The 15,830-nt window shown below is 50.2% G+C and overlaps 1 protein-coding gene across 6 annotated transcripts in view; it reads left to right on the top strand.

Moving 5' to 3' along the window:
• LOC133349703 (homeobox protein Hox-B3a-like) overlaps positions 1–10,649 on the top strand; it is a 355,311-nt gene extending 344,662 nt beyond the window's left edge. For all 6 annotated transcript variants that reach the window (XM_061563380.1, XM_061563378.1, XM_061563376.1 and 3 more), the window contains one exon: positions 2,705–10,649. In XM_061563380.1, the coding sequence (XP_061419364.1) occupies positions 2,705–3,573 (869 nt within the window). In that variant the 3' untranslated portion in view covers positions 3,574–10,649. The remainder of the gene's footprint in view (positions 1–2,704) is intronic.
• The last annotated feature ends 5,181 nt before the right edge of the window (positions 10,650–15,830 follow it).

The raw sequence follows: 15,830 nt of genomic DNA, 5'->3' as shown, positions 1-15,830 counted from the left end.
GATCATACTTCCCCATTTGGCTCAGTCGCGATTTTGGTGCAAACCCATTGAATCCAGACTCACATTCCGTCGGTTCCTTTGTGAGAGTCACGCTCTCCGTGGAGATGGAGCGATGGGCTCGGCTCTCGCGGAGGAGCCGAGATGGTTTAGCGACATCGCTGGGAACTTGAGAAGGGATGGTGGCAGCTTTGGGAAGGCATTCATCCAGCAGTGGAGGAACCATGGCTTATTATTACTAGGATCATTGCATGGACGGGCTGCAATAAATGTCGATAGCTGGATGTATTCACCCAGCAGTGGATTGATAATGCCTGACAATGATAACGACAATGATGATGATGCAGAAGATGAAGAATAACTTCATCTTGTTGAATAAGTTCACTTTAAATTGGCCTCAATCGCTGCAATTGTTCCCGTGTCCGTGAGATATATTGGCCGATGGCTTCGTGAGAGCTTTATCCAGCAGTGTGTACATCACGGCCGACGATGATGATCATGCCGATGATAGAATAATGTTAACCTGATAAGTTAACTTTGAATTGGCGGACATTGTTGTAAGTGTGGGCCCGTGGCTAGATCTTAACTCACTCGCCTGCCATACAGGACGTCGTGGGTTCGATCCCGATCCCGACCCTGACGGATGCTGCTGTATATTTGGACTGTGCGTGTTCTCCCTGTGGTCGCGTGGAATTTTTTTCTGGGTCCTCTGGTTTTTCTCCGCGCATTTAGAATCAACAAGCGTTTAGAGTAATTAAGCCCCACTTCGTTCAACTATCATTCGTGGCCAAGTCGCTTCTGTAAAAGAGCTCTATAGCTCAGTGGGCCTTGCTTGGTAAAATGAAAAATAAATGTTTAGTTGTATTTTATTTCCTACACATTCCACAAGTAGTGACTAATCCCATATCTGCATTTCCCATAAATATGCTAAATTCCTCTGTTGATATGCAAATTCCTTTGTCAAGGTGCTCTTCCTCCCCTAACCCAGCTTAAATATGCACTACCAAGCTTGGTGGTGTTCATTCAGACGCTGTCTTTCCGACAGACCTCGTTCTTCACCTCAGGACAGCTGCTTGCGTTGTGGCCGAAACGTCGTGAGAATTGTATTATTTTATTATGTTTTATTTTTTATAATTTCATTATCTCCCTTCTACGTGGGTGACTTTACCCGAAAGAACCAAGAAGATTCAGTTGTATTCATTGGCCGATGGCTTTGGGAGGTGGTTTTCAGTCCAAGCAGTGGATAGACCGCGGCTCGCAACCACGGTGAGGGATTGACTCCGTCGCTTCCTAACGGGCATCCTCCGTGCGCGCCGTCAAACTCAACGCGAGCGCCAAAAGCAGCTTCCCTCCCTTCGAAAGTGATGGTCGCGATCCGTTGCCGAACATCGTCTGATCCGACGCGGCTCTTCGGCTCAGTCGGGATAACGAGGGCTGCCGGAAAACTCTCCTCCATCGGCAATAATTTTTGGCATCCCACGTCAATTCCGCGGACCCGCCTTCGAAAACCGCCTTCGTGTCCGTTGACACGCTGAGCTGAGTTGGCTTCGGTGTTTTTTTTTCAGTCGCGTCGTTTTTGCTTGACTCTGGCTACGATCCCCGGTTTATATCCAGCAGTCCTGCTTATTAAGTTGTCTTCATGCAGCAACGGGCAGGTGAGGCCTTCGTACAGCAGCGGATAGACCATGTCTGATGGTGATGATGGTAGCAGTATCGTTATCATGAAGCGGTATCATCATCAGGAGCAGCATTGTCATCAGCAGCAGCAGAAACAACAGCAATAGACAAATGTTAGTCGATCACTCCAACACTTTATTTCATGTACAGGGGATAATGTATTGTAATTCATTAACACATGTTAATGCGTTAACACGATATGTAATTAGCACACGGAATATTTAAATAACGTAAATAAATCAATGCATTAATTAAGAAAGGAGTTGATACGTGCTACTTAATTTATTTCCTTGCCTATATGATTTTGCCTGTGCTGTACTAAACACCCCCTCCCCCTCTGCACCTTACCCCCCCCCCCTCCCCCCCACGATGTGTCCATCTCCCCGTATCTCTCCAACTCATCTCCCCCCTCCACTCACCATCCACGCTCACCCCCCCCCCCCAATTACTCTCTGCAATATTTCCAAAATCATCTTCCATCCATCCACTTTTCCTAAACGTCCCCATCCCCCCCTCCCTGCCATCTCCCCCCCCCCTCCATCCATCACCCACTCACCACCCCACCTGTCAATCTCACTCACCAACCACCTCCAAAAAAAATCTCTCCCCAAACCCAACTCACCTCTCACCTCCATCCCGACTGCCCCCCCACTCCCCCCCTCCTCCTACGTGTCTATGGTGATGGTGGACGCATCACCATCACCACCATCACCACCATCACCACCATTACCACCACCACCATCACCACCATCACCACCACCGCCATCACCGCCACAACTACCATCACCACCATCACCACCATTACCACCACCACCATCACCACCATCACCACCACCACCATCACCACCATCACCACCACCACCATCACCACCACCACCACCATCACCAACATCACCACCACCATCACCACCATCACCACCACCACCACCACCATCACCACCATCACCATCACCACCACCACCATCACCACCACCATCACCATCATCACCACCACCATCACCATCACCACCATCACCACCACCACCACCAGGAGAGAACTCGTGCGGCGGCGGTGGCGGTGGAGACAAGAGCCCGCCGGGGGGTCCCCCGTCCAAGCGTGCGCGCACCGCCTACACCAGCGCCCAGCTGGTGGAGCTCGAGAAGGAGTTCCACTTCAACCGCTACCTCTGCCGGCCGCGCCGCGTCGAGATGGCCAACCTGCTGAACCTCACCGAGCGCCAGATCAAGATCTGGTTCCAGAACCGGCGCATGAAGTACAAGAAGGACCAGAAGGCCAAGGGCATCATGGGCTCGCCCGGCGGCGGCCACTCTCCGAGCCGGAGCCCGCAGCTGAGCGGAGTCGCCGGCGGGTTGCCCGGCGGCTACGGCAACCCCCTGCACGGTTTGGGCAACGGCGGCCTCATGGGCGGAGGCGGCTACGACGTCAGCTCGCCCACGTCGTTCCCCAAGTCGCACCACAGCGCGTACGGCATCCACACGGGCGCGTACGGAGCGGCGCTCACAAACTGCCCGCCGACCCCCAAGCGCTACGGCGGGGCCCCCATGGTGCCCGACTACGGCTCGCACCCCTTGCAGGGCGCCGACGGTTTCTGCGGCGGTGGCGGCGGCGGCGGCGGCCTGCAGCAGGCGGGGAGCCCCGTGTATGTGCAGGGAGGCGGCGGAGGCGGCGGCGGCGGCGGCTTCGTGGAATCGGCCGGACCGGCGATGTTTAATCTCTCTCACCTGCCGCCGCCGGGCCATCACCACTCGTCGCCCGTCACTCTGGATTTTAACGGACAGATAAGCGGCGGGCACCACCCGCACGCGGCCTGCAACCAGCATCCGACTTACACCGACTTGTCGTCGCATCACCCTCCACCGCCGGGCCTCCAGGATGTGCCCAAACTGACGCACCTGTAGCGGCACGGGGGGGGTGGGGGAGGACGCGGAGAAGGTGGGCCCGATGAGACTCAGTGGTCTGGAGTTTGACTCCGGGGTTGTTGTTGTTGTTGTTGTCGTCGTCGTTATTGTCGTTTGATGTTGTTGTTGATGTTGCTGTGGGGGTAGGGGTGGGGGTAGGATGGGGGTGTAGGTTAGGTTGGATGAGTGGTGGTGGTGGTGGTGGACAAGTGAGACAGTGGTGGTGGTGGTGGTGATTCACCTGTGATATGTAAACAGTGGTGAGTGCGTGTGTGTGTGACAGGCAGAGTGTATGAGAGTTCGTGTGTGTGGGGAGCGGTGGTGCAGCGGTTAGCGCGCTGCGCCACTGACCCAACCACCAGAGTTCGATTCCCGCTCAAGGCCAATACCAGTGACGATTATCCAAACCGGTACCTGGGCCTCCCCAAGGTCGGCTCAGCCATAAATGAGTACCTGGCTCGACGTGTAAACATCGCCAGGAGGGAGACAAAGGCGGCCGGGTGTGATTCTCCTTGTGTGCCGTGACAGGCGGCACTTGCCCCAAGAGTCTGCTCGAGGCTATACGGGGGATATTTGTCTTTGTATGAGTGGATGTAATGATTGCATGTATGAGTACGTATGAGTGTATGTGAGTGTTTGTATGAGTGTACATGAGTGTATGAACGAGTGTGGGAGTTGTTAGTATGTTAAGGTGAATGGGCATCTTTGATTAAGATTATTACCTAGTTTAGACGAACGGACTGTCCGCGCAAGTGCCGATAGTCAGCACTACCAGCCCATAACACGACCCCTACCCCAAACAACACTAGCCACCACAGCCAGTTAACCAGACATTAACCCTCCGTTTAACCCTACATACAGCGGTTTTTTTCAAATTGTAAATGTTGTGGCTCGGTTCTCCAACACGCCGGTGCTGCTGTACTAGTGACGAATTGGCCACGTTCTGTTTACGTGTCAAACCTTACTAGTTGGCTGTGCCGGGTGGTGGCGGGTTTCACAACACACGTATATATATTTACGCGATCTAACCCACAAAAAAAAACCTGTATAATGAATGATATTGGTCGCTAGAACCCTACTAAATGTTAAACCTACACTGGCTACTACAGCCAGTTAACCAGGCACCTGGCCCTATCCCTAACGCTACCCAACACAGCCAACCAGACCCTGTCAATCACCCTACTCTATGCCATTGCAGGATCTGCACCTCTATCTTGTACCGCATAGTCTTGAACCCGGTGTGGGCTTCCTCGAGTTCAACTTTGGCACCTCGTAAACGGCCACACCGGGGAAGACAAAGTCGGTCGGTCGGTTGAGCCTCGATCATTTCTGGCCACACCACACCAACGCCTATCTCTCTCTCGTCAAAGACAAAGATCCCCCGAATAGCCTGATCAGACTGTTCGGACAAGTGCTGTTAGCGAGCAGCACCTATGAAGGCCGGCACGGCACGCGATGGGGTGGGTGGCCAGCACCATGCCCGGCCGCCTTTGTCTCCCCAGTGTGCTTATTTACACACCGCCCCAGGTACTCATTTGAGGCTGAGTCGACCTCGGGGTAGCCGCAGGACCGGCTCAGATATTCGTCACTTGGCGTTGGTGGCCGTGAGCGGAATTCGAACTCGGGCTCGCCGGGTTCGTAGCGCAGCACCGCGCAAATCCACTGCCGCTAGCACACCCTATCTCTCTGTCACACACATGCCTTGCTTGCCTTAATAGGCGCTCGCTAACCACCCCACCTGCCCCGACAGTCCGTTCGTACGTACGTCTAAACTGCGTAGACTCTTGAGTGAGAGCGAGCCTGGTGTGTGCACCGCAATGCTGGTCACAGTCGCCTGTGTGGTGTGATGAGGTCAGTGCCAAGGGGATGATGATGATGATGGTGGGGGGACAGGGGGGGGGGGGCTGGGTGATTCTTTATAATTAAAGAAGAAAACATAACACGGAGTTGGTAGGCAATAGTCGCGTACTTATTATACAAGTCGATGTTATTTATGTGTCACGTACATTCCATTGTTGATGATGATGATGATGACGCCTGTTCCGCAAACGTTGATGGCAACGACGACGACGATGATGGAATTTGGAGACCTCTCGTAATGTTGTTGTTGTTGCTGCTGCTGCTGCTGCTGGTGGCGGTGTAGCGATTTTGTTGTTGCGTGTGGTATCAGAACACCAATGGGTACATTTGGAAGAAAAAAAAATGTTTTTGTTTGTTAGAGCCCAAAGCCCTGGGCGTCCTACTCCGTCGGCGGAGCGACGCAAAATCGCCTGCGACCTGCTTCACGCGCATCTGAGCGAGGAGTTGCAGCAGCGGTGACATCTCGATCGGTTGCAGTCAACCGGTTGCGGCGATTGGTTGCGTGCGACAAAGTTGCGCGACCGGGCAATCGGGGGGCGTGGACCTTGACACTTTTTGTTGTTGTTGTTGAGCGGGGCGAGCGGTTTCAGGGAAGATTTCACGAACCCCCATTTGCTCTCCGAGTTTTACCCATTCCTTTGTTGTGAGTACAATCGGCTGCTGCTACACGCTAAACTTACCCGATGATTGCCCACGTTGATGTAGAGAATGTTGAATCAGCGCTCTACGTCACGTGGAACGCCCGTACGCACATGCACACGCGTACACACGTAACATTGATGCACAGGTACACACAAAGACAAAGATCCCCCTATAGCCTTAACAGACTGTCTGGGCAAGTACTGTTAGCGAGCACCTATGAAGGCCGGCATGGCACACGAAGAGATCGATGGCCAGTACCATGCCCGGCCGCCTGTGTCTCAACAGTGTACACACGTACACACATGCGCACGTACACATGCGTACACGCATAAACACGTACGTAGACGCACACTCACACACCTTGACATACACATACACACACGTGCACACACAAATACATATCCATGCACACACATACACGTACAAAGACATACGTACACATGTACTCGCACATTCACTACACACGTGCACAGTACGCACACGTTCACACATACAACAATTCACGTACGAAGACAACAGACACACACACATTCTTACAAAGACGAAGACACAAATACACACTGCAGGCCTCGCACTCACTTAAATTGTTTAGCAATCATCGGGCGCGTGAAGCGCGTATAACGAGCCTCAACTTGTCATTTGGAAGCGGATCCCGGGGGGGGGGAGGTGATGGGTGTGGCGGAAGTGACGTCATAATGAGCTTCCCTATGGCACACGTGGCAGGGCTGAGAGGGCTATGGCGTACGGCAAATCTGTGAAAAACCTTTGCGATGTGAAGGAAAGATGCGAATGTTTACGCACACGCTTGGCACGGCGACACACAACGTCACTCGCATACACACACACGTACACTAATACCTGTCAACCCCTTATCAGTGCCCTACCTTATTACAGACCAATTCAGACCCTATTGGTCACCCCGTGCCCCTTATACATCTCAACGTTCATCCTACAAAGTCACACGGAAGAAACACAAAGAGACAAAAAATGTGTTTTTTGTTGTTTTTAAACGGATGTACGCCGTATGGACCTGAAAACTCAATTTCCCAGTTCAAGAATACGTCTAAGCCGTATGGGTTGACAGGTATGCACTCTTCAACTCACATGCATACATCGATGAACACACACACACTACAAATGTCCTCCGTTGAGCCTTTATCAGACTGTTCGCGAGGGACACGAGTGAAGGTCGGCACGGTACAACATCACGCCGCGGCCGCCTTCGTCTCCCCAGTACTGATGTCTAAACACAGAACACATACATACACACATGCACACAGACGCACATATACATTGGCATTAACTTGCACACACAAGGACACAGTGACATGCATACACTCGCACACTTGCACAGATCCTCAGTTTAGTTTTACAGGGTAAATGAGCTGGCACTGTTAGCGAGCACCTATTAAGGATGGCATGGCATTGTCTGGCACACGGTGGGGTGGTATGGCCAACGCTTTTGAATCCATGCCCAGCCGCCTTTGTCTCCCTTGTAGGCGATGTTCACAAAGCACAGGGTACCGTACTCTTTTGAGGATGAGTGAACCTAGACAAAGCGCAGGACCGATTCTAGTATTGGTCGTGAGCGGTAATAGAACTCGGGTCACAGCCGGATTCGTAGCGCGGCGCGCTAACCACGGCGCCACCGCTCCCACACGCGCGCTCACACACACACACAAAGATCCCCCGGATAGCCTTAATAGACTGTTGGGGCAAGTGCTGTTAGCGAGCACCTATGAAGGCCGGGACGGCACACGAGGAGGTGGGTGGCCAGCACCACGCCTGGCCGGCTTCGTCTCCCCAGTGGCGATGTTTACACATCGTACCAGCTGCTCATTTGAGGCTAAGTCGACCTAGGAGAGGCCCAGGACCGGTTCAGATAATCGTCACTGGTGGTGGCCGCGAGCTGGCATCGAGCTTGGGTCGCTGGGTTAGAAGCGCAGCGCGCTCACCTACTACAATACCGCTCCCCACACACACGTGCATACATACACACACACACGTGCATACATACATACACACACACGTGCATACATACACACAAATCTAGCACGATATTCGCGGGCAGTAGCATGATGATGGTGATGATGGTGATAGGTGATGATGGTAGTGGTAATGGTGATGATGATGATGGTAGTGATGGTGATGATGGTGGTGGTGATGGTGATGATGGTGGTGGTGATGGTGATGGTGGTGATGGTGGTGGTGGTGATGGTGGTGGTGATGGTGATGATGGTGGTGGTGATGGTGATGATGGTGGTGGTGATGGTGATGATGCTGGTGGTGATGGTGATAATGATGATGGTAGTGATGATGGTTATGAAGTGTCAAACCTCTCTGCTATGGATCCTCATTCTCACATCCTCCAATAATAATTTCAAACCCTTGCAATACGTTGAGATATTTGTTATAAATGACCACGTGCAACTCGCGGGGTGTGGTTATGTACACGTTGCACGTTCTCGTGGCATTCTTTGTTGTTTTGTTAAAAAGACAATGTAGCCAGGCAATGGCCAGATAATGTGGGTGGATTCTAAATATGTTTCTACGATTATTATAAAACTATTATTCATATTATTATCGCAATTATTTCACCTATGGTTATGAGAGTGTCGATATTCGTGTCAAGGTGCAAGGTGGATCATCATTATTATTACTACCAGATAGTAAGAGGTCGTTGCGGCTTGTATGAGGCCTTCATCCAGCAGTGAATAGACCATGGATGATGATGAGATGACTGTGACAGTCTAAGCAGTGGGCCAATGCTCATTATTAGGAGAGTCGCTATTCATTGTTGCCGCCAGCCAACCTTGAAAAAAATTCCCGGGTTCCAATCCAGGGTGATGAAAGCAGACAAATGCGTTGATCAATTCTCGAGTCAGCCTTTCGTGAAATCAGCTCAGATCAGCCAATGACCAAACTGATAAGTTGTTATTGTTGTTGTGGGGTTTTGTTTTACAATCACTTATTTAAAATATATAGTTTTTGTTGTTTTTGTTGTCGCTGTAAATGATCAGTTTGAGTCTCATATTTGGTGCAAGTTGGAGAGTTCCACAAATCTGATCTGTCACACACAAAGAGACGCGTGAAACACTTCAACGCTTACCGGATTGTAAGACGTACCCCACCCCCACGCTCCGCCACTTAAACGTGTGCTTTAAAAATACAGGGTAAAAACTACACACACACGCGCGCGTTGTATCTTTCAAAGAATGTGGTAAACTGATGAAAAGTAACCACATTTTTTTTTTAACAAGTTGAATTGAAAAAATATAACAAGTTCCACTTAGGCAAACAAAAACTCATGCTTATATTTTTGGTTTCTACCAGTTATAGGCGGTTTGTTTGTTGATGAAGTTAGTGACGTCATTTGTTGTTGCTGTTTGTTTGTTGTTTGTGTCAGCCATGTCGTCTTAGGGTTAAAGATTTGGAACATTTTGTAACCTATATACATACAAACTTCATATTGTTATGATTATTATTACTACCTACCTACCTTACATGCTTAGTGCTTGTATAAACTATAACGATACAAAGCCAGACGTTAATGTATTCGAACTCACAGGGTCATTGTATATACGTTGAAAAAGTCAACCGAGAAGGCGTCTTGAATTTTTCGTTTATAAAATGCTTGAAACGAGAGAGAGCGAGCGAATGTGACAACGTTATCTCACAGTATTTATTTAAAAAGTAAAAAAGTGTTTTGTGTTCTTTCTTTCGGGATGGATGGAGACAATTTAAATATTCTATTTTATTTCACGTTATGATGTCATCATTATGTTTTTTTATATATATTAAGCAAACATATATTGCACTTAAAAGTGATGTGTTTTTTTTCTGTCATTTTTGTTCGTTACTATGGAATATCCGCCTCCCCCATCCTCTACCCCCCCCCCCTTCTCATCCTCCTACTCCTCTATACACCTCCTCATGTTCCTACTCCTCCTCATCTTTACCCCTCCACCTAATCCCCACACCCCCCTCCTCCCCACCCCTGGTTAATAATACACGATTCCTGTAATAAACAATCGATGAAACGTGACGTGACTGAAGAACACAGATCAAAAACACACAAAACAAAAAACAAAAAATTGTCAATTTTATCCTGTTTATGGTCAGTACGATATATATATTTATTTGAAAGATGTGTCAAAAGTTATTTATAATAATACGAGATTTAAATACGTAAAAAAATCCACAAAAAATAACACACACAAAAAAGACAAATCCATGCATTATCGTTCTTGCCTATATTATAAACTGTGTTCTCTGTTTAGTGCTAGAGATATTCGTGTATAGTTTGATAGTCGAACTTAAGAAAATGATGCTTTGTTCTTTGAGAGTATTTCGGTGCATGATGTACGTAGAAGCCTTTAATAAATATCAATGTTCGACTCTTGCAAACGAAAGCAGAACTCTCATTGTGCAGGCTGAGCCGATATAGGAATCGGCTTGTTGCCGTGAATTTCGTACCCTTAACCCCCAATGTTATCCAACTTTAATTTCCTTTTTAAATATAGACGCGCGCAATCGTGCATAATTTGCTCCCAATAAATTTATTTCACAAACGATTTTGCACGCGCGCGTGTGTGTCTGTGTGTGTATTGTGGCTCTGGGGAGCGGTAGCGGTTAGCGCTACGCTGCGCTATGAACCTGGCGACCCGGGTTCGATTCCCGCTCACGGCTAACACCAGTGACGATTATCTGAACCGGTCCTGGGCCTCCCCTAGGTCAACTCAGCCTTAAATAAGTACCTGGCGCGGTGTGTAAACATCGCCACTGGGGAGACAAAGGCGGTCGGGCGTGGTGCTGGCCACCCACCCCCTCGTTCGTGTACCGTTCCGGCCTTCATAGGTGCTCGCTAACAGCACTTGCCCCTACAGTCTGTTAAGGCTATACGGGGGATCTTTGTCTTTGTTGTGGCTCCGAGGTCGACTAAAATGAGTACCTGGTGCGGTGTGTAAACATCGGCAGTGGGGAGACAAAGGCGGTCGGGCATGGTTCTTGGTTGTTGGCCACCCACCTCATCGAGTGCTGTGCCGGTCTTCATGGGTGCTTACTCGCTAACAGCACTTGCCCCAAGAGTATATAATGTCTATACGGGGGACCTTTGTCTTTGTGTGTGTGAGTGAGTTAGCCGTTAACCCACAACACTTGAGGTTCTGTCCCGTGACCTGTCAGGAGCGAGCAGTCCACACTAGTCTTCACGCCCTCTAAGTGCACCCAGCCTGGCACAAGTCACCGGTTGTGTGTGAGTCTCTAGATCAGGGGTGGGGAACCTTTTTCTGCCAAGGGCCATTTGGCAATTCACAACATCATTCGCGGGCCATACAAAATTATCAACTTAAAATTAGCCTGTTATATTTGGTCAAACATTTAATTAACTCACCCCTAACGTGATGGCTGGAACTGCTTCTCTTTGGCGAGGCGTGTGATGTTAGCTGGTATTGATGATGTTGCTACTCGCAACTGCTTTTCCAGGTTTGCTCCGAGATTTATTGAATTTCGAGTGCCGCCTGCGGTTGCCTTGGCAGGGCCACACCAAATGATTTCGCGGGCCTTGTACGGCCCGCGGGCCGGACGTTTCCCACCCCTTCTCTAGATGCATATTTTTGGCTTAGAGTATTTGGCTACTGTTATATGTTCCCACATGAGCTATCATTCGTGGCCAGGTCGCTTCTGAAAAAAAAATCTAAATCGCACAGTGGCTCCCTTACCTGGTATGATCATTTCAAAATAGTTTTAGTTTGATAGCCCGCGCTGTGACAGACTGATCTCAAAAGTGTACGTGTGTTTTTGTGTAGCGGGGGAGCGGTAGTGTAGCGGTTAGCTACCACACTATCCAACCCGGACCTAATCCCGAACACGAACCACACGTGACACCCCCCCGCCCGCCGACTCGACAACAAAAACAACAACAACAAAATCAAATTTCGATTTAAAGCTTTCGTGACTGCAAGGATTCATCTTCTTTGTTCTTTCGGTAAAGTCACGTAGAATGGAAATAATAAAATAATAAAAATAACTTTTTATTTTATTATTTGTATTACTTTATTATTATTTTATTATGTTTTATTTTTATTATTTCCATTCTACGTGACTTTACCGAAAGAACCCAGAAGAACAACAAAATCATCCCAACAATCTACGAATTGGATCGCCAGCACGAATCGTGTGACACGCGCGCCCTGCCACGGGCCGAGGCGAAGGGGTGTCGCGTGAGGACGAAGAAACCGCTCGGGTCGCAGTCTCCGCGTGGCCTCCCCAGCGACGTTCGAGCGACGTCTGCCAGAAGTGTTCAGCTTCTCACTTGTGGCCCCCTCTGAGCAATGTCCCGCGCTGGTGGTTGATCCTCTGTGAGTGGCACCCAGGCTTACCGATGATGGTGGTGGTGGTGGTGCTGGTTTGGTGGTTGCCCGTGTGACATCGAGCGCCTGTTGGTGGCGAGTGTGAGAGTGTGTGTCTATGCGGGGAGCGGTAAGTGTAGTAGTTAGCGCTACTCTGCGCTACGAACCCGGTGCACCGAGTTTGATTCCCGCTCACGGCCAACGATTATTTGAACCGGGTCCTAGGCCTCCCCTAGGTCGACTCAGTCTCAAATGAGTACCTGGTGCGGTGTGTACACATCGCCACTCGGGTGACAAAGGCGGTCGATTTTAGGAAGCCACTAGAGCGATACACTTTGAAATTTTGATTAAAAACTTTCATTCATTTGGAACTCCTTTATGTGTTTAGTTTGTTGTCCAGGACGGATTCCAATATTCGTCACTGGTATTGGCCGTGAGCGCGAATCGAATAGACCCCACAAAAACAAAGACAAAAGACCCCTCCTCCTCGTATAGCCTTAACAGAGTGTAGGGGCAAGTGCTGTTAGCGAGCGACCTTTAAAGGCCGGCACCGCACACGAGGGTGTGGGTGGCCAGCACCACGCCCGACCTGCCTTTGTATCCCCGGCGACAATGTCTTTACACACCGCACCAGCTACTCATTTGAGGCCGAGTCGACCTAGGGGAGGCTCAGGACCGGTTCAAAAATTCGCCACCGTCATTGATCGTGAGCGGAAATGGAGTTCACCCAACCTCGCACACACGTGATCAAATCACCACAAATCCCACACGCGCCACAAACATTCGTCGCCCACCCCCCCCCCCCCACAAAGTGATTTATTCCAAACTCATCTCGCGCGAATGGGTTACATCACGACACGGTCCACGATGGCGTTATTAGCCAACGCTCCATTTACACAACTACCAGCATCATCCAGCAGTGGATTGGTCATGTCCGATGACTGATAACGATGATCATCTATGACTTTGTGTGTGTGTGTGCGTGTAGTATGTGGGGAGCGGTAGTGTAGCGGTTAGCGCGCTGCACTATGAACCTGGCGACCCGGGTTCGATTCCCGCTCACGGCCAACACCAAGTGGCGAATATCTGAACCGGTCCCGGGCCTCCCCTAGGTCGACTCAGCCTCAAATGAGTACCTGGTGCGGTGTGTAAACATTGCCACTAGGGAGACAAAGGCGGTCGGGCGTGGTGCTGGCCACCCACCCCCTCGTGTACCGTTCCGGCCTTCATAGGTGCTCGCTAAGAGCACTTGCCTCTACAGTCTGTTCAGGCTATACGGGGGATCTTTGTCTTTGTCTTTGTACTATGTACGGCGTATGTCTGCATGCCAGCGATGGTTGGCGTAGCGGTTTGCAACACGTGAGTTAAGATTCCCCAGCCGACGGCTAACATTAGCTGGGCAGAGTTGATATCAGCATCCTGGCGTAGGTCGACTCAGCCTTAACACCAGTACTGTATTTACTTGGGACCGGTTTTTTTGTTGTAAAAAAACTAAAAACACAGCACCGGTGAGACAAAGGTAGCGGGGCGTGGTAACCACCCGAGCCACGCCACTTCATCGTTCACCCGTCGACTTCTTGTGTGTATGTTGAACTTCTTTCGCACCGTACGTAGCCAACTTTGCTAATCGGAGGTTCAGTGTTGAGTCTATGGTGCAGTGTTGAGTCTATGGTGCAGTGTTGAGTCTATGGGCAGTGTTGAGTCTATGGTGCAGTGTTGAGTCTATGGGCAGTGTTGAGTCTATGGGCAGTTTTGAGTCTATGGGCAGTGTTGAGTCTACGGGCAGTGTTGAGTCTATGGGCAGTGTTGAGTCTATGGGTAGTGTTAGTCTATTGGTAGTGATAGTCTATGGGCAGTGTTGAGTCTATGGGCAGTGTTAGTCTATTGGTAGTGATAGTCTATGGGCAGTGTTGAGTCTATGGGCAGTGTTGAGTCTATGGGCAGTGTTGAGTCTATGGGCAGTGTTGAGTCTATAGGTAGTGTTAGTCTATTGGTAGTGATAGTCTATGGGCAGTTTTGAGTCTATGGGCAGTGTTAGTCTATTGGTAGTGATAGTCTATGGGCAGTGTTGAGTCTATGGGCAGTGTTGAGTCTATAGGTAGTGTTAGTCTATTGGTAGTGATAGTCTATGGGCAGTTTTGAGTCTATGGGCAGTGTTAGTCTATTGGTAGTGATAGTCTATGGGCAGTGTTGAGTCTATGGGCAGTGTTGAGATTATGGGTAGTGTGTATGTTGAACTTCTTTCGCACCGTACGTAGCCAACCGTGCTAATCGGAGGTGCTTAATAAGTGCTCGCTAACATCACTGACCTGCCCCTCCCCCCCCACAAAACATGATTGCTTGAGAGGAGATCGTAAACTTCCAACATTGTGATGAGAATGCTCATGCAAGGGGGATCTGTCTCTCTCCTGCTCACACACGCAGAGAGAGAGAAACGCCGTGCGTAAAGACGCCATTTCGTGCGGGGCAGTGCGCGTGGGGGCGCGCTCGGGGTTGCGAACGCAAGAACACAGCAGACAAAGACCCCCCGTGTAGCCTCGCACAGGCCATTGGGACAAGTGCTGCTGCCGCTGTGAGCCAGCCCATGATGTCTGTGAATGAATAACCGGGCCAAATGGGCTGTGGATGGAGAGCCGTGGTTTGGTGGTGGCCAGAAATAAAGATAAAAACCACGCCTGCCCGGCCGCCTTTGTCTCCCCCAGCGCTGATATTGTTATACACTGCACCTGCCCGTTCGTTTAGCGGCTGAGTGGACCTAGGTAGGTACTGCATAGGGGGATCCCTGAAACCGGTTTAACTTGTGTGAGTGTATGTGCGTGTGTGTTTGTTCTTGTGTGTGTATGCAGCATGTGTGTGTGTGTGTGATTGTACGCGTGTGCATGTGTGTTTGTACGCGCGCGTGTGTGGTGTGTGTGGGGAGCGGTGGGGTAGCGGTTAGCGCGTTGCGCTACGAATCCGGCGACGCGAGTTGGATTCCCGCTCACGGCCCTCACCCAGTGACGATTATCTGAACCGGTCCTGGGTTTATCCCTAGGTCGACTCAACCTCAAATGAGTACCTGGTGTGGTGTGTAAACATCGCCATTGGAGAGACAAAGGCGGCGGGCGTGGTGTTGGCCTCCCACCCCCCTCGTGTGCCGTGCCGGCCTTCATAGGTGCTCGCTAACAGCACTTGCCCCAACAGTCTGTTGAGGCTATACGGGGGATCTTTGTATTTCTTGTGTGTGTATTTGTGTCGTGTATGCGTTGTCGCAGGATGAGTAACCACTACGCCACCGCTGCCCACAAATACGACGCAACACGTATCGGACATCCACTCCAATTTTATTCGAGCGATCATAACATGCCAGACACGTGGCACGAATGCTTGTTGCAACACCACGAAAGTCACCGTTATGCCTCCACA

The sequence above is a fragment of the Lethenteron reissneri genome, chromosome 31 (assembly GCF_015708825.2).
Source record: "Lethenteron reissneri isolate LAM-NWPU_2019-01 chromosome 31, ASM1570882v1, whole genome shotgun sequence".
Taxonomy (NCBI): Eukaryota; Metazoa; Chordata; class Hyperoartia; order Petromyzontiformes; family Petromyzontidae; genus Lethenteron; species Lethenteron reissneri.
Note: the sequence above shows the minus strand (reverse complement) of the source record. Positions and strands in the feature narration are given on the sequence as shown.